Source organism: Lutjanus erythropterus, chromosome 8 (assembly GCF_056507025.1).
Source record: "Lutjanus erythropterus isolate fLutEry1 chromosome 8, fLutEry1.hap2, whole genome shotgun sequence".
In the NCBI taxonomy this organism is placed as follows: Eukaryota; Metazoa; Chordata; class Actinopteri; order Lutjaniformes; family Lutjanidae; genus Lutjanus; species Lutjanus erythropterus.
This window is the reverse complement of record NC_139324.1, coordinates 15,278,031-15,298,013: the sequence shown is the minus strand read 5'-3', so window position 1 is coordinate 15,298,013 and position 19,983 is coordinate 15,278,031. Positions and strand designations below refer to the sequence as shown.

The 19,983-nt window shown below is 37.4% G+C and overlaps 2 protein-coding genes across 15 annotated transcripts in view; both read right to left on the bottom strand.

Annotated features, from left to right (window-relative positions):
- The window catches only part of lmo7a (LIM domain 7a), a 78,980-nt gene extending 67,695 nt beyond the window's left edge, over positions 1–11,285 (bottom strand). For 3 of the 14 annotated variants that reach the window (XM_084724657.1, XM_084724655.1, XM_084724649.1), the window contains exon 1: positions 10,561–11,059. In XM_084724657.1, the coding sequence (XP_084580783.1) occupies positions 10,561–10,629 (69 nt within the window). In that variant the 5' untranslated portion in view covers positions 10,630–11,059. Of the gene's footprint in view, positions 1–10,560 lie in introns of all 14 variants that reach the window. The other 11 variants (XM_084724646.1, XM_084724654.1, XM_084724653.1 and 8 more) reach the window with 9 other exon arrangements.
- Positions 11,286–14,787: 3,502 nt separating this feature from the next.
- Positions 14,788–19,713, bottom strand: uchl3 (ubiquitin carboxyl-terminal esterase L3 (ubiquitin thiolesterase)). The gene is made up of 7 exons (XM_084724645.1): positions 19,585–19,713; positions 18,930–19,086; positions 17,509–17,594; positions 16,965–17,012; positions 16,748–16,823; positions 15,650–15,708; positions 14,788–15,546 (listed from the first exon to the last, which is right to left on the bottom strand). The coding sequence occupies exons 1-7, from the start codon at positions 19,693–19,695 to the stop codon at positions 15,457–15,459; spliced, it is 627 nt and encodes a 208-aa protein (XP_084580771.1). The 5' UTR covers positions 19,696–19,713; the 3' UTR covers positions 14,788–15,456.
- Between the last annotated feature and the right edge of the window lie 270 nt (positions 19,714–19,983).

Genomic DNA, 19,983 nt, shown 5'->3' with positions numbered 1-19,983 from the left:
TGTTAGACAACAGGCATTGGTTTTAGCTCGGTCTAAACAGTATGTTATGAAACATGAAAACACTTTGTGTAGCTCCACCAACTTCACATACTATAATGTGTTTGATTTTAAAGGCATGGTTTGGATTATTTGATTATTCGGGTTGTATGAGGTTCTGATTGATAGTCAGTGTATTAACTACAGTAGATGCTGGGTGGCATGTCACCAGTTAGAAGATCTATATCAGTTCAAGTGTACATTATATTTCTAATATTTTCATCACTTTACCTTGCTGTCAGTCAGACTCTCCCGACAGGAAACCACCATTATAAGCCAAATATTGGCCAAACCAACCAAGCTCCATAGTGGAAGTCAGTCATTTTAGTTTTCAGAGCACAGGAGTTGCTAGTCTACTGCCCCCTGGCTGTTGGTTTGTTTGTGCTTTTGTGAGGCTTTAGTGTTTTAAGAGGATAGTTCAGATTTACCAAAGTCACACAACACAATAACACAAACAAATTAACAGATTGAGGAGGTGGTAGACCAGCAACTTCCATGTTCTGCATGGCAAAATCACTGATTTTGCCCATGGAGTTTGCTTGTCGAGATAAAAGGCTCATTCTAAGGTAGCAAAAATTCAACTATTCTTATTTTCAAATCATTATATTCTGATGAAAACATACATGTAAATATTATATTGGTTTTCAGCTATATTCTACCAATAAAACCCTGAAAATATTACACCCTGGACCTAAGCACACATATTACACTGCACGCATTTAGTGTGGTAAGACAGGAGGCATTAACCAAAGCGCACACACGCTCACACACAAGGCAAAACAAGTCAAACAAGTCTTACCAACCAAGTTGGTCAGATGTGTGCCTTGCTTGAAGCTTTTGTCCCTTTTCCTTTCAAGGGAAAGGGACAAAAGCAGGGACAATTACTGCCATAGTTAAGTACAGGCCATCATTTTGAGGATGGCAGGAGAGACTGGAGCAATTAGATGGACTGAGTGGAGGACACTATTATTATTTTCAAACAAAGCCATGTTACACCTCACACCACCACGCCCTGGGTAACCTGAGATGTCCAAATCCTCAAATACCCATCATACCAGAGAATTAGACCATGTAGTAATAGATGAATAAGATTAAAGTTTTGACACGGCAGCTGTCTGCAGGCTTTCTGCGTTTGCAGTGTGAACAAGCTATTGTTGGCGAATACTTGTTTTGTTTACTAAACAGACGCAGACCTTGGCCTACTCCCCCTTCATTGACAAAAATACAATCATAACCAGACACTGACAACACAAAACAGGAACACAGACACACAGCTGCAGACACACATGCACGCACACACAGAGCAAACAAACTTTACGGTACAGTGTATACTCAGTGAGGCGCTGCTGTTGGCATATGAAATCCTGACCCCTACTGTTCTATGTGTGTGGGGCCAGCAGCCGGGATTCACGCACAAACAAACAAGACAGGTGGAGACAGCCAGTGGTAGAATGTAAGTACATTTTCATGTGCTTTACTTAATTAGTTTAACTTAATGCAACTTTATACTTCAACTCAGTTACATCCCAGGCAAATATTGTGCTTTTTACTCAACTACATTTGTCTGACAGCTTTAGATTATAATATTTCATAACCTCCCTGCTCAATGAGAACCCATATATCTCCAAATGTAGTCATTTTGAATTTGATCTTTCTGTTAAATTGAATGATTAAGTGCTCCTTAAAGGAATAGTGCAGATTATGTAATATGAGGTTGTACTTATTCATAGTCAGTGTATTACCTACAGTTGATGGCGGCTGATACACTTCAAGTTTGGGAAGTGGACAGAGGAACCAGCACAGGAAGCAAAGTAATGTACTACTGGGGACAGGATCAACAAAAAAACATATTTTTGCCACCTAAAAATCAGTATTGGTTTAAGTGTACACTACATTTAGAATATTTTCACTGCTTTATCTATAAAACAGTAATTTTACCTCACAAAACATGAGTTTCTGGTCTACTGCTGCCTCAATCTGTTAGTTTGGTTTTTTTGTTACTGTGTGACTTCAGTGAATCTGAACTAACCTTGTAAAGTACCATAGTCACACAATAATACAAACAAACTAACAGATCGAGGCACTGGTAAACTTGCATCTCCAGTGTTCTGCAGTGTATGATTGCCGTTTTTGCCACTGGAGTCTGGTTGGTTTGGAGAGAGCAATATTTGACTACGAGAAGAGCAGTGTCCTGTGAGAAAAGGCTGCCTGATAGCAAGATAAAACTGTGAAAATATTCAATATGAATTAAAAAATAATAAATTTAAAATTAGAAACAGCGGATGCTTAAAATGATGTTTTGGATTAGCAGGGAAATGCAGTGTCACAAAGCTGTAAATAGGGCTGTTTCTCTGACACCATGAAAGGTTGACTTCTCACAGGACAGCTCCAAGCATGATGACCTTACATTATGTTGCATTGCTGTAGATTAAACAACTCGGTGGTCTAAAAGCAGTTAAAATTAGCTTAATAGCTTATACAGCTACAGCAGAAAAATGCAGCATATGTACTCATGCAGCAGAAATACTGATCCAAAACATCTGATATAATAGCAAAACATAGACAGCGACCATTTTACTGCACAATGACTACTTTAACCTTTCATACTTTAAGTCAATTTTGCTGATAATTGTGAAATGATCTTATTAAGTAAGAGTTTGAATGTAGGACAAAATAATTTCAGTGTGGTATCAGTACTTTCGCTTAATTATAGGATCTGAGTACTTCTTCCACCACTGGAAACAGCACAATACTTTGGATTCCTTTGCACTTACTCCAACTGTTTGTTACTGTGATGTTTCCCCCCCAAGATTACAGATCATCTTATCAGAGTTACATCAGCCTAACAGAATGAATGGGATGACTGAGATATTATCTCCTCATCCATGTGTGGAAGGTGCGACCCACCCTGGCACCCAACCTGCTGGCACTAAACAGGCTGGAACAGAACAGTTTTCTCCTCTCTATCGTCATCATTAGAGGTATTAACTCCCCTCAGATCCAGCCTGCTGTGCCCTCTCTCACTCTCTCTCCTGTTGAACCTGCCATGTGGGATAATAACTCTAATCTGCAACAACATACCGCTGCTCTGATTGAACAGGGAGATTTAAGGCAGGGGCAGAGATTTCAAAAACAGCTTGCCTTCCTGCAAACCCACCCTCGCTCCCCTCAAGAATGCACTGCTGTACGTGTCGAAGGTCTCATGATGACTTTCCCTACTCAGTAAAAGATAGAAGTGTGGCCCTCAGAGTTCATTACAGGCTCTTAAAGGGATAGTACGGATTTTTTTGAAGCGGGGCTGTATGATATACTTCCATAATCAGTGTATTACCTACAGAATATCATTTATGTGCACAATTACTACAACTACAACTGGAACATTTTCACTGCTTTATCTTGCTGTCAGATATCCTTCAATGATGGGAAACTACTGTTCAGAGATGTAAGGTAGTCATGACGGCCCCCAGTTACAAGTTATGATATACCATTAGGCATATTTTACCAAAAATGTGTTGGATTTTATAGTTTAATGATTTATTTAGGCTATTGTATTGGGAAATTAGATAGGTCAAAGAGAAATTAATCTGAACCATAGATAGCATTGTCACATGATCAAAAGGTTTGGCAATGGACAACATCAACATACATATTACCCAGCCATCCTTAATACCAAAAGAAATGACATTATTAATTTAACTGAATAGTTTTTATAGTTTATATATATCATTTTGTCATAGACTGCTACTTTTACCTCACCGAACATGAGAGTTGCTGGTCATCCACTGCCTCAGTTGGTTAGTTAATTTGGGTTGTTTTGTGATTTCTGTGTTTTAAAGAATTAGTTTGGATTTATCTTAATCACACAATGACACAAACGAGCTAACAGATGTAGATCAGCTACTCTCGTAAATTATTTATTTCGCCTATGGAGTATTGCTTTGGAGAGAACGATATCTGGCTTATATACGTAAATGAGGTTTCCTGCCAGAAATGGCGGTCTGATGGTCAGGTAAAGAGGTGAAAACATGCCAAATATAGCATACACCTAAACTTATATTGAATTTTTACATGGCTAAAATACATTGCTGCTGACCCTGTCCACAGCAGTATACTATTTAGCTTCCTCCATTAGTACTCCTCTCTGCTTCTGCAAACTGGATACCTGCCGACTGCCATCTATTGTAAATAATACACTGACTATAGTTAAGTACCTCACACAACCCCACTTCAAAAAATCAGAACTATCCCTTTAAAATGTTCTGATGCATGTGTGAAATTAATTATTATTATTGCAATGAACCAAACATTGTGTCTAATAGAACACAATTTATCAGAGGAATCCAGGAGTCTCTGGGTTTGTGACTAGCTATTGTTTATTCATGCAAGGCACTGAGGCAAGTCAGTATTCAAGGTTTGTGCGGGTGCAGACCCCCGAAACTAATTGTTCCTAAAATTCTTTCTTCCCCCTGCAGTGCAGAGGACGAGGGCATGGGTCGTCAGAGGGCAACTGCAACATTATCCAAATATTCAATGATCCGACTCGAGAAAAATACCCCACAGTGGAAGCCATTAGTATCAACAGCATCAACATATCAGAATAATAGAACTACAGCGATATGTAACTGCAAGTGAATGGCCTCTTGTATGAGCTCCTGCTTCACGTGAGTACATCTGAATGCCTGCGTCCTAGATTCTAATTGCTCTCTATTAAAACAGTCAAAAACCAAGAATGGCGCTGCTGTGTGGTGACTAATGATCGGCCCTGTTACACAACTCCTGGTATGAAAAACAACATAGCGACATAGGTCACAGAAGACACTTCATGAGCGCTGGCTGCAGGACCACTGTAAGTTGCTGAAGTAGAGGAAAACAAACAGAAATTCACAGCGAGCGGTTATGGATAGAAATATTAAGAAGTGCCAAATTGCCAAAAAAGCCAAAACAAAAACAAAACACATTTCCTAACTACTGGTACTGAGTCATGCTGACCGTTTTATCTTTATGTTGATGTGTAACGTAATTTTTCAGTTTTGTGAGCACCACAAACAAAATTAAATTCGCCTCCAGCGCACTGTGGTCAACAATCAACCATCTTTCTCCAGAACTACTTGATGGAGCTTTAATTACACTACAGGGAATATCTTTTACTTTGTAATCTGGGTGAACCTCTCCCATGTGTGAGTAATTAACATTCAGAAAATTCAGAAGAGGTGAAAAATTAGTCAATTTATCAATTAGCTGATAAACACAATATTTGTTATTTTAATAACTGACTATTTGTTTCCAGTAAAAATGGCCAACTTTGTCTGGTTCCACCTTCTTAACCATGTACATTTGCTGTTTTCCTCTGTTTTATTTAATTATAAATGGAATATCTTTGAGTTTTGGACTGTTTATTGAACAAAACAAACAAATCTGAGGATTTAATGTTCGGCTCTGGAATATTGAAATAGGAATTTTCCACTGTTTCAGGATGTAATCCAATGCAACTACAAAAATGTGGCATAGTGTTACTTTATTTCCAAAACAAAGTACAACAAAACCGAAAGGAGGCGAGTGGTGTCAATGTTAAATGACAGCAACAACCAGATAAGTAACAAAACTTCAAATAATCCACAGGATTATGTTACCTTTCTTGAGTGTGTGTGGGACACAATACAGTCTTTTTCCACCAGCCTCACACAAAAACAGGGGAGTCAAATCAAAACCAGAGCTGAAATCTAATACAGACTAAAAGCCTGTGTTGTTATATGACCTCAAAGCAGATCAGTGGCTGTAGAGAGACTCTACCTGTTTAAAGAGGTATTCTAAGTATTCTGGTGGCACGTTCCTGAGTGGAGACTCTTTGAGAAAACAAATTGTTGAAAATCATAATAAAAAAAAAAGAGGCGACAGAAAAAATGGCATGAAACTGTACGCTTGTGTTTTATTAATATTACAACCAACTTCTGCTAAATCACCATCAGTTAACCCAAAACAAGGACCAAAACAGACAGAATCTAATATTAGATTGCTGACTACAAAACAACTGAGACAGGGTTGTATAGATCAGGCCTTATTTAATCTAAGATTAGTTTTAATCTTTAAATACAGCAAAACTAGGTTAAATGTGTGAATCCAGATTTAGCTTAACATAAGCAAAGCTCTGTTGCATAATTAAAACTAATCTCCACTGAGTTTAATTAGCATGGAGATGCTTGTAAATAAAAGTAAGGCAAATAAAATACCTATTAAGTACGAAGGAGAAGGGAACTTTGGGCTGCACTGTATACAAAACATTACATTATTTGCTAACAAGCTAAAAATTCACAACACTTTACATTGTCCGCTAGCTAGCAAAAAAGTTAACAACTCTTTAAATTTGCTTGATCTGTCCCTTAACTTTAAGTTAAGCCACCTCAAATTGAAGTTTAATACTAAATCACATTTTCAACTGGAGTGCATCTAGGTTTAGAGTCAAAACTAAAATGAGGTTTAAAGAGAGGCTTAAATTAATCCTCACTGGTGCAACGCAGCCAGCGTGATTATATAAAGAGTGTGTGTTTACAGACATATCACATATGTGTGATCCTCTGACCTGTAAGTTGCATAAACACTGCCACTTACTCTTGATTGTCCAAAGAGTCACACTTACAGCCTCTCTATTGAATTAACAAGGACCTCTATTATTCCACTAGGCCCTGTGGTTGTAGGACGCAGCGCCCTGTGCTGACAGCTGGCCAGCTCTGAGGGGGCTATGTTCACAGCCATGGCAGCTAATGCAGGAATGCGTCCATGTGACAGGCTCCAGACCATTTAGTCTAGTTTTTAACAATACCACCAACCTCGCCGTGCACACATGCCTCTGTTTAAAGTGCTGTGAAGCCAAGCAGCTTGTTAATCATTCAGTGGCAGAATCCAATAGCCACAAAACTTTCTCTTTGAAGGGAAACTGTTTGTCCCGTGCCAGAAGCCGCTCTCTGATTACTGTTGTATCTCCTCTTTGCCAAACCTCTCATACCTTTCCTGTTAAAATAACAGCATCATGGACCATACCGTCACCTTTTCAACTTGTTCAAGCTCCTGCTCACCCTCCCTAATCTCCCTGCCTCTGCCTGAGACCGTGCCCCCACCAAAGTCCACGAGCTGAGCCACTACAATGGACCAGTGTGCAAGTGTGAGAGACACTGATGTCACATCACAAGCATTCAGATCCACCCCTCATGAAATTAGAACAATATTTGTTTAGTTACAGCCGTGCAGCAGCTCCATGCCACCCTGCTGGGAAGAGAATTTGCGAGATGAGGAAACATAATTTTAGTCGCTTGTAAAAAAGAAAAGAAAGAATGAGAGTCTGGCTGGAGGTTGGATGGAAACTTCAGATTTGACCTTTTAGAAATAAAAAGGGACTGCTTTTGAAAGTGCTGGAATCTTGTTGAAACCCTTTTTCCAGAGATGGTCTTAAACATTACATGTGCTGTAACATGTGACTGCTCATTTAGGTTTTGATTTGTTGCCATTTCAAATAGCAATTTCAATATTCTGTGTATGGCTAGGACTGGGTTGCACAAACAGTGATTAATTTAATTCAGCAAAACTGGTTTTAAAAGGACTAAAATTAAGCAGAACGCTGTTGCACAATTGAAAACTAATCTCCGTTCCAAGTCCAAATTTAAACATGTAAACTTAAAATAGATAGAGTTCAGTCAATATGGAGATTGCTTACTCAAATCAAAATAATTAAATAAATAAATAAATAAATAAATAAATAAAAAGAGTGCTGTCGGGACCTAGTAGACATAAAAACCATTTCAGCTACTCTGTATTCTTTAAGAAAATGTTAGATTCTTTGCTGGCTAGCTAAAAAAGGTATTGTTTATTAGCTAGTAATAATAAATAATAAACTAAATGTTATATTATTTGGTAGCTAGCTAGCTGAAAAGTTAAGAAAACATTACATATTTGCTAGCTAGCTAAAAAAGTACATTGTTCGCTAGCTAAATAGCTAAAGTTAGTCAGCCTAGTTAGTCTACTCAAAATGGCTCTGCAAAGAAGCTCTAATTTCTCCTACTTTGGGAAAAACTTTGGGCAAATTATCAACTAGTGAAAGAAAGAAGAGACACATAAAACTCAAATGCATTGAGTCTGTCCCTTAAGTTTCTTTGAGGAAACTGATTATTCTCTCAATTCATCTAAAAAAACAAACAACAACAACAACAACAAAAAACTATTTTAAAAGTTAAACCTGCTCAAGTTGAAGTTTAAAGTTAATACTGGTTTGGAGTTTAAAATTTTTGGGGCCACAGAATTAAATTTAATGTAGGTTTAAAGTAAAATCTAAACTCAGGTTCAAAGAGAGGTTTAAAATTAAAATATCTTTAATTTCAAGGTAGTTTTGAGGTTTAGTGCAACATGAAGTTAAACCATAATTTATTCAGGTTTAAAAATAAATCCTTGATAGCAAGTGCTGTAATTAAGGTGGAAACCATAAACCCAGTCTATTTATCAATGTGGGTTGATCTGTGCTTACAGTAGGAGTGTGGCACAATAGTTTGGCTCAGGTTGCTCTGCTGATTTTTTGCTACATGCTTTCAAAGCCCTGGGAAACATGAAAAATCTTATGAGCAGGTCTAGGCAAGGTCTGGAGGCTGCAAGCAACCAATAATAATGCATAGGGTGAAGTCCATGAAGCTGTATTCTTAAGAGCGAGACACAGGTAAGATACAGGGCATGGCTAACGCCTACAGTAGTTAAAAGCCACATGATTTCTAGTGGCTGAAATAATAACCAGCTACCTGAGAGGTGAGGTCAAGGGTGACACCTGCCTCCATCCATCTGCTGGTCCAGGTTATTATTATGTGAAACCTGGGGGTAAGAAGCTGAGGCTGATCATCTGCTGTCAGCCATAAACTCAAGGAAAAATGAAGGCTATATTGGAAAGGAAAGTGAAGCTTTGTAGTGGGCTAATATACCTTTAACAGTGGTGAAAGAAGTATTCAGATCCTTTTCTTAAATGTACTACAAGGAGTTTTTAATTGAAATAGTTTCAGTTTAATACTGATGCATTTATGAGGCCTATGAACAAACAAGATCATAAACAAAAAGATTAGCTATTTATTTTTCAGCTTTTTTTCGGCAGGTTATCTCAAAAGTAACTATTAGTATCAAAACTTTGATAAGTTTAATTATTGTATTTTGCACAGAATAAAGAAGAGCAAAGGTATATTTTGAAACCTAAATCAAAGTCCTGTACTGCAGCTATGTCGTGATAAGCTCGCAGCACACGACTCAAGTTGTTTCAGTGCTTTGGGGCAAATCATCACATGTGACAATTCATCACAGTATGCATTATCCAGCTGTGGCCCTGAAGAAGTCAACTTTGCTGGGTGCTAAAGTTGCTATGAAACATCTAAACAAACATTTTTGTGTTGATATACTGCTTCACACAGTATAATAAGTAAATAATTTGTTAAAAATTATTTGGTCAAAACATGACTATACATGATATTTAATAAAATATCTTTTTGTAGAGATGCAAACAGAAGGAGGAAAATCAAGAAGAAAGTAAGCACAAAGGAAAGCCAGTTAAAATGGTTCAAAATAAAAAAAAACAGAATACCTACAATGGCAGCACACCATCCAACACAATGCTACAAGTGGAAAATATTGCTGAAGTGAGTAGTTTCCCCACAACCCCTCCTCTCCAGACTCCAGGAAGCTCAGACAGCCTGTAAGAAGACTGCAGGAGCAAAAGCCCAACGTTGTACAGTAAGAATAACAACAAGGAGTCCTACCCTGGAAGGTGATCAGCTGCTTATATTTGTCAGTCATCTGTCAATGTAAAGCTAAGCTTGTTTTCCTGAAAATGAAGGCCCACTGCTCTGAAAATACACACTCTGGAGTTTGAGTTCAGTGAGTGACTGTCTCTCTGCCTGCCACAGTCCATTAACATATTGTTCAATTTAACCTTTATAAACATCTGCATCTTCTAAAAGATTATTAAGGCATTTTCTACATCTCATAAACAGATACTTGCTCATTCAGCAAACATTCAGCCTTTATTTAATTCCAATTAACATTAAACAGGCAAACAATAACACAAGATATGGACCAAAATAGAAATTTCAAAGGACAACACAGCTGTAGAATTGTTGTCAGAACAGCAAGTATTTCAATTTAGTATGTCTGCTTAATCTCTGATGAGCTATCATGATAATTTAAGATTTATGACAGACTCCTCTTTTAATTTAATATGAAAAATGAGTGACTGTGATGTACTGAGACTGAGAAATTTACGTGAAAGCACCAAGTGTGGCAAGAAGTCCTGGTCTCCCCTGTTTAGTCACATTCCACTGACCTTTATCTGCTCATGACTTTCTTACATAAACCCACAATAACCTAATACTCTCATTTCAGCATTTAAACTGAAGAAATCCACACAAAAACACATTTCCCCGTGTTGCTGTATGATGGTCTGCTGCTGTAGTCTTGTCAGTAAGCGTAAAGAAAAGCGCTGAGATACTTTTTGAATAGTTTTTTACTCACCTCAATCCACCTCTGCGCCTCCAAGTAGGCTTCCTCGCAGCTGACAGCGGACTGCTCACGCCACTCCATCACACAAACTTATTATCCGAGCTGCACCGCGGGCCAAATCGGTTCCTAATGACCCGTATTTAAACAGTCCAGGGACATAAACGTGGGCCAGTTCAGACAAACACATGAACACAATGAGCGCACTTAGAGAGAAAACTGGTCAAGCAGTCTGGAGGAACTTGTAATCACAGTCATCATTCATGAAATATGCGTCCTATTGTTCATTTCCATCAGCTCATCACCGGATGAATGCAAGGTGTAACAGTAGCGCATTCCCGGTGCATCATCTTGTTCCTGCTGCTGCCTCTTACCTGTTCTTTCATCCGACACACCTGTGAGTTTGTTTCTTTTGGGTGGCTTCACGCGCGGCTCGGTCTACTCCACCTTGGCAGCGATCAAACAAGTCTTCAAAGTCGACCCGGTGGAGGCCGGCGCTTCTCTTTTCATCAGCTTTGAGCTGCATGAGTTGGTAGGAGGGTTTCCAAAGTGGAGTCCGAGGACCACCCACGGGTCCCTGAGCGGTTTCCAGGTGAACACGAGCTCCAGTTCGTAGTGTTTTTTTTTTTTTTCCTCTCTGGAAGATTATTGTGATCCCAGGTTTCCACTGCTGCGCACACAGTGTGTGCACAGAAGTGTAATTCAGAACCAGCATCAATATATCCTCACATTACAGTTCCTCAAGACAAAATCTGATCATTTTGAAGTCTGTGGACTGCTGAGCACCAGATTAATGTGAAAAAAAAAAGTTTGGAGTCCTTTGAAGAAGTACGTCTCTCCTTTCAAGACGAATCTCTTTCCTGCAGCGCCACACAGCGGCACTTTGTCTGCACTGCAGAAATGGTGCAACATTAAACTATCAGTTAGTTTAATTGTGAGAGCAATTATAGTACAACTATGAGTTACTTGTACTTGTGCAGTACTCATTTGTACTTCTTCACCAATACATTTCAGAAGGAAATGCATGTTACTCCACTACATTTATTTGACTATGATAGTCAGAGGTATGGGATGAAACCCCTCATATATCACTTTACAAAAAGACTAGCCTCATAAATGATGGATAAATCATTAATGAAGAGTTCAGAACAAGTTCCAACACAAGCTTACATATGTCAGTGTGGGCTCACTATTTGGCAAGACCTAGTTACTACTTACTACTAATTAATCTTAGCAATGAGTTACTGAAAATGCATCAGCATTTCTAAAGATCTCTATGTAAAAGTGTAAAATGGTGCATGATGAAAATGTCAAGGTAAACAATACTTCCAAAGCCTTAGTGTATGAATCTGACAATTTGATAAGTTAATTTGATTAAACTTTTTGACTATTGAGATATGTTCATTTATCAGTTGTTTACAAGCTAATTCATGACCTAATTATAAGATATCATAAATAATTTCTAAAGGTAGTCTTATTGTAAAGTGGTATCAGTAACTTTAATTGTAAGAAAAGTATTTGAAGCAATATAGTATAACTTTGAGAGGGAAATGCACGTTACTCTGCTACATTTAATTGCTTGTTATAGTCAAAGGTGGAATGTAACTGAGACATTTCCTCAAGGACAAATTTCATGTACTTTACTTGAGTCTTTTCATGCCACTGTACATTACAAAGGTAGACATACTTTTTACTTTACTACATTTGTCTGACAGCTTTAGTTACTGGTTACTTGACAGATTAATATCTTTGCACACAAAACATATGAAAATAGTACAAGCTGAACAGCTTGTTGCTATTAGTCAACTGATTGAAAATTATGGTTATTTTGATAATAATCATTTCAATGCAAAAATGCAAAACATTTCATGGCTCCAGGTTCAGAAATGTGACAATTTGCTGCTATAAAGAGTTGTTAAACTTCACTCGACCAGCAACATTCAAATACTGTTACATGCTACAAGTTAACAAATCAGTGATAATCCACAGATGTAATATACTGTATCATGTAACAGAATGAAAGGGGGTACTCTGTGTAATGAGTACTTTTGATACTTAAATATTTAGCTGTTAATGAGCAAGTAAAATTTTAGTTGTATGACTAATTAAGTATATTTTGTATTTCTAATTTGACTTAATTAAAGGATCTGAATATTCATCCAAGCCCATGAGTAGCCTCTCAAGAAATCTATACTTATTGCATATTTATTACATTAAATAACATTTACACTTCAATTTGAATGTGCCATAATTAGATAATAAACTAACTTTCATCAGTAGCCACTGGGTAGGTTATAGGAAAATAATGCCAGTTTTAATCTACTTATTGTCTATTATTTAACATAATTAAAAACTCATGAGGAGTTTGTAAAAGTCAACCTGTTGTGTAAAATATAACAAAGTAAAAAGCCTGAGGACAAGACAGAAACTCTCTATGGTCCTACCAGACTGAAAAGCCCTTTGTGTCACTCTGCTGTTAGAGACCACATGGTTAAACACAACAAGCTTGTTGTATAAAAACAGTATAATCTAGCATGTCACTCATTTCACATTTGTAGTCAGTGTAAACTGGATTAAAGCGGATTTGAACACATCACAGCAGGATCACCTTGAATGAGGTTCACCACAGTGACTGTGATGATGAAGGAACAGGAGGAGGATGAGTCAGTTACCCCTCTAGCATCTCTACTCCCTCCCAGGGTTTCATTATCCCAAGAAGTACAGGGCACCCAACTGCAGACAAAAAGTTTGAGAGAATAATGCAGCTCTTGTTTTGAACTACATCCTCTACAGGCTTAATTAGAGACATTTCACACTGAGAGTAGAGAGACAGTATTTCTGTTTTTCACTGTTGATTGCTGAGAAGCACAACATAAATAAAAGGCAAACAAGTACCTGTCTGTGTACAGAATGATTACAAAGACGTGTTTAGATCTACGCTACAGAAACATTCACAAAGAGCAGACTTTTCTATTTAAACTTGCTATCATATCAGCTCTGAGTACAGACTTAGGAGAATCACAGATTAAGTAGGATGATCTTCCAACTACGAACACTTAAATTGACGGATCAAAGTTTTATTTACAATATAAACTGCGTCAGTCAAGTGTCCATAATGATTTGTGTCTCACTGAGAATGTTTCTGGATCATCAGAGATGGCCTACATTACGTAAAGAGAGACAAGTCAAGAACTTTAGATGCAGTTTGTTTCATGTTCAGATGCAAGACAATGTTGGCAAATGATCTATCAAATCATGAGTGTTTTTCAAGGGTAAGTTCACAAATTTTGAAGTTTGTCTTCAAACAACAGTCAGGTGTCCATACAAGCACTGAAACAGGTTTTGCCTGATGTCATCATTCCTGTGGCTCATACGGGCATGGATAAGATCCTTTGTGAGTGATGAGGAACCAAATCCACACTTGTGGGTATAAAATTCAATCTTTGATTTCTTGTCTTCCCATTGTATGCCATATATCTTGGATTCTCTTTCTTAGATTTACTTGCATCTTTTTCCTTTTATACATGAGCGTTGTTGGAGGGAGCCGAAGAGCAAGAATTCATTGCACTGAATTAATCGAACTTGAATCACAGCTTAACAAGGGAACACTGTCCAGGGACATTTATACAAAATTACTAATTTTGGATCCACTTGATATGATTAAGTCAGACTGCTGAAGCCTCATACTGGCTTCAGATAAACTGTGGAATGTATTTTTTCACAGAATGATAACTAGATTTTTTGTGCCACATCATTTACATTCAAAGTGAATTAGGAAGGGATATTTTAATGGAAAAAGAAGGAACCTGACTATTGCTTTAAAACAGACTTCAAAAATTGTTAATCTATCCTTTAAGTTTTTCAAGAAGAGGAAACATATACTGCTTAAACTGGTGTTTTGACCATTTTATGGGATAAACTTGTATAAATGAAAATTAGATTCTGTAAAATTAGGAATCTTTTGCAACTTTAAGCACAGATTCTTGGCTGCGTTCAAATGAATAGCTTTTTGTCTTCACAGGGGAGAGGCCTGTTTCACACTTCAGACTTCTCTAATATCTTTATAGTATTTTATTTGCCATCACTGAGATTCTAAAACAGCATGGCAGAAAATTTTTTAAATTCTTTTCAGAAGAATCAAGATGTATACACATGACAATAAACCTGTCAAATTTACAGAAATGTAAACAGATGAATACTTTCAACTAAAATGTTTGTATTACATAAAAGATCCACAAGATAAATGTTTAATAAATTTGCCTTTTATTTGACAGAATTTCGATTCTTATTACAAAAATGTAGGCACCTTCCACACCGATGTAGTCTGAATTTTTCAGCTAGCCTCACTTACAGGAGACATTTTTGATAAGCTTTTCATAACATCATTACTGCATACAACAGCATTAGTCCTATCAAGCTATGACTGAAATTAAAGCCTTGCAAAAACGTGTTTCTTCTGGTGGTTTTGACCATGTTGTTAGACAAATGATCAAAAACAAATCACTACATACAGTATTTATCATTGAACCCAGAGTAAAAAAAGAGACTGAGTTGAGGAAAATTTGTTACATTTCTTTCTTAAATCGAAAGCCAAACATGCCGTGTAAACAAACCTTAGTGCAGTTTAGTTAGAGATGTTTCAGCAGTGGGGAACTGAAACGTTTTGATATTAGCAAGAAATACTTTTAGTTGCACAGCAGCAGTGTAATTCCCTTAGAATTTCACCCAAGTCTTAGCAAGTGATGCATAACAAAAACGGAGCATTACTTCAGTAAGCTATCCCTGACATTTTATTATTTTCCTTCACTTGCAATATTTTAAAAGCAAAATCTAAATTTCCAATTAAGTCAGCACTTGAGAATGTTTGGCAGTCATGTTTTCTTTGTTTTCTGGGGTGACAGGTGAGTTTCCTCAGTATGAATCTTTTGAGAGGGCAATGATGGTGAAACGAACCTCCTGAGGATCGCGAGCCATGAAGATCTTACAAACCTCTACAGCGTCCTGCAGTGCAATCAAACACATCAGGAAAAAAGTATGACTTGCAAACTCAGCTTGAGAGCATATTTCAGTGACAATTTCTCTGTTTTATTCTGTGCCGTCTTACCTCCAGGAAAGTATCTTCTGAAGTTTTTCCATGGACAATAGGGAAAGGCTTGCGGCCATCTAGGAAGACAAAAAAGAAAATGTGCTTCAAATCACAGCTAAATATTGAATTAAAGAAATTACCATCAACATTGCGACAAATTCTACTAAATATTTTCTACAAACTCAAATTCCAAGAAAGTTGACATGCTGCTTAAAACGCAAATAAAAACAGAATGCAAAATTTGACCTATATTCAATTGAATACAGTACAAAGACAATAGATTTAATGTTCAAACTGATTACTTTTTTTTTTGTAAATATACATTCATTCTGTATTTTGTGCTTCATAATGTGCCACACATTGCGCCACAATGGTAGACAGGTCTGGACTGCAGACATGCTGTTGTATCATGTGCAGACAGTGGCGTGGCATTATCACGCTGAAATGCTGAAGGAATGCTGGCTTTTGAAGTTAGTGCTGGTAAGAATCTGGATGGTCCTTTTCCACTTAAGCCCAGAGGACATGATGTCCATGATGTAGAAAACAATCTGAAATGTGGACTCATCGGACCACAGCACACTTCTCCACCTTACATCAGTCCATCTCAGATGAGGCTGGGCCCAGAGAAGCCTGTGGTGTTTCTGGATGTTGTTGATATATGGAACCTTTGCATGGTAGAGTCTTAACTTGCATTTGTAGATGCAGTGACAAACTGTTTACCAACAATGGTTTCAAAGTGTTCCCGAGTTCATGTAGTAATTCTGTAGATTTGAACGGTGGCCATTTCAGATCCAATCAGAATACTGTCACTTGTTTACCTGCAGCGTGTTCCAAACAGATGTTTTTTGGGCATGCAACATCTGTCCAGTCTTGTTTTGCTGCTGTCTTTTGGAACATGTTGCAGATATCAAATTCAGGATGGGGGTATATTTACAAAAAACACATAAAATATCTTGTCTTATTCTCCATAAATGAATATAGTTCAAAAACTATGTTGAAATCATTATATTCTGTTTTTTAATGTTTTACACAATGTCCAAACCTTTATGGAATCAGGGATGTAGTTACCATCAACATTGTCTATATATGAGCATACGTCAGCAGTGGTTAACTCACCCAGTTCATATAACTGTCCTCCGACATTCACAAAAGCTATAAAATGCAGATTCACTTTTTCATCTAAACTTGGGGCCTGTAACAGACAAAAAATAAACATTGTATTGAGTTATACTCTTTTAGATTGTGTGATAATCAAAGTTCAACACAAAACTAGTAGTGTTATCTGCCAATAGTATCCTCAGACAACACAGATCATCTAAAACTCGATACAAACCTCAGTCTGACCCTCCTGTGCACTGGATTCATGTGTAACACGTATACTCTATAAAAGAAAGAAGGAAAAGAAGCCAATGATTTGCAGGGTAAACAGTCAGTACAGTTGTTTTTTCATATTTTACTTCATGGTCATTTTATTAATCTCCTACACATTTATCTATTTATTTATTTTGATGCAAGATACAAAGCCACAATTATTATTTAACAAATGACCGCTAGACTGCAGTTACATGAAACTGTAAATGCTAGAGTTGACAGGCGATTCGGAGGACTTTTTTCCACAGTGTCTTCAGTCAACAAATAAGATGCTGATCAGATTGTTGTGTGACTGATAAAGGTCTGGGGCCAAAACATTTTTTCATCTGTCCCCTGACTGATCACAAGAATGGAAAGTATCCTTTGAGCCCAAACACTTAATTCCTTTCTGTGAAAAGTTGACTAAAAAACCCCCACTACCTCATGTAATGTTTATTTTTTTCTTCAGGAGTGTGGCTATCTCTGACCGCTTCATTGCCACATCGTTGAGAGAAGATTTTCCTTACCTCATCTTTTTCCAGGAAGGTGGCCCTTTGCTCCGGGGTCATTTTAGCAGTTTGTTCAAGAAACTTCTTAAGAGCAGAATCAGACTCTGAGGAGAAAGAACAGCATACAGTAAAATCTATAGAAAATGGCACACAAACATGTATTTGGAATTAGAGCTGGGTGATAGAATAAAATGCCTGTCTAAGGTTCTTAACTCAAAGTGACTTGACTGATCGTAAAATAATTAGAAATGTTGTCTCTTCTGGATTAAAATAAACCAACTGCAAGAGGGAGGATTAGAGCTGTTCTAGGATTAAATTGAATCTTAAATTAATCCGTCAAAGAGACAGGTTTAACTTTGACATTTCTGTCAGTGAGGGAACGTGTACTATTTGGAATATCTAAATCAGAGGTGCTCAAACTTTTTCTCTTGGAGGGACAAAACTGAAACTTAATGGTGGGCTATGGGCCTAAAGCAAACACCAGTTGTAATGAATTGTATTTTATTGTATTGTATAATTAAGCTGCAAAATGATACGAGGATGCCAAGTTCCCTTAATCAATTGACTGATCGTGAAAAATAATTAGGGGCCCTACATATTCAAAGAGTTTTTAGATTTTTTTTTGGCCTGTCACCTGCTTTGGACAGAACAAGCGTAGATAAACAGGAAAGGAGGGAGAGACAGAGGAGTCGACATAAGAATTGACATACAGCAAAGGGCCACTGGCTGGGATCAAACCTGGGCTGCTGCGACAAGGACTACAGCCTCAGTACATGGGGCACACACGCTCTACCAAATGAGGTACCAGAGTGGTTCTTACAGAGCATTTTACCAGACACAAATAAAACAACATAAATAATCATTTATATTATAACTTTAAAAATGAAATTTATTTTAGCTAGAAACAACTGGTGGGGCAAAATTGAATCTTATTTTTTTCATACTCACTAACGTTTTTTTGAACAAATTCTTTTTGCCTCTGCTTTTGTTTTGTCAAAAGATTCACAGCAGTCAGTCAGTCAGTCGAGTTTTCTATTCCTATTGGGTTTTTTGTGAGCTCCATTAGTTACTAACCTGACTCCAGGACTATACAGTCTAAAACCAACTACACCAAATTTAAGCCATGTTCATTAAAACTACTTAAATGGCCTGGTTTAGTACAGATTAAGGCCCATTACTGGCTTAATCTAAATCCTGTTTGTGAAACTAGCCCCTTGTGTTGTTAAGATAAATGTCATTAACTATTTTGCTCTCAAAATGCAATAAACCCCTTGTTTAATGGATATACTAATAATATAGTATTATATTGTCAATTCACAGTAAGTCTAACCCTCAAACAGTCAACTCTGCAGTCATGAGTCTTGAGTTATAACTCTGCACTTGTAAATGCAGGAATCTTTCACATCCCTACTACTGAATACGATGTAACACAAACTCACCAAATTCCAGATGTGCCTGGTTGTTTGCCACTGCATGAATTAATCCTATTGTTCCACAGGCGTTTCCAATAGTTTGCTTGATGAAGTAGACGTCAGGAGAGACCTCCTGTGGCTGATCCTTGAGTCTCTCTTCCTCTTCCTCCTTGAATGACTCATACTGCACAGACATTAAAGAGAAGAAGAGAAATGTTTGTTGAACATTGTTTCTCATGTCACAGACATGATTCTGTACAACAGCATACACAGCATTCTTAAAAGCTAACTACAGGGATGCTTTAAATGCTTCTGAAACCATCTCAATTTAATACTGATGTCTCTATATGACCTACATAAGCAACAAGACCATTGGCAAGATGATTGGCTGTTTCTAGTTAGTCATGCTGCTAGGTCATTCTCCTTGAAATTAGATTTTCTCCAGATAAAGTTAAAGTGAGTAGTATGTTAGCCTGTTAAAAGGAAGCAGAAGGAGAGTCATGTTAAGATAATTTTATTTTTGACATTATATTTTGTGGTTATGGTGGAGGAGTTTCCAAAATCAGCAAAATATTAAAGTTCCTTGTATTAACTTTAAGCCAAAACATGCGTAATGTGGGAACAGCCGTTATGGTTCATGAACATAAGGTTAATACATTTTACACCAAAATAATAATAGTACCTTCTCTGTCACCGGGAAGAGGAGTAGCACTGCACAAACTGGTCTTGGTACCATGCTGAGAAGCTCTGGATCCAGTCCATACACATCTCCAAACTGCCAGGTTGGCCTCATACCCAAACAATTCACAAACTGCACAAAAACCAAGAGTAAATGTGTACGCATACAAAGACATAAAGCTAACCTAACAATATCTGACAGGTTTGAATCAAAGTTAAGTTGTATGTTATAGCTGGCTCCTGATTACCAACTGATTTTTACTGACAATGAATATACACCGATCAGCCACAACATTAAAACCACCTGCCTTACATTGTCTAGGTCCCCCTTGTGCTGACAAAACAGCTCTGACCTGTTGAAACTTGGACTCCACAAAACCTCTGTAAACACCAGGCCATATTC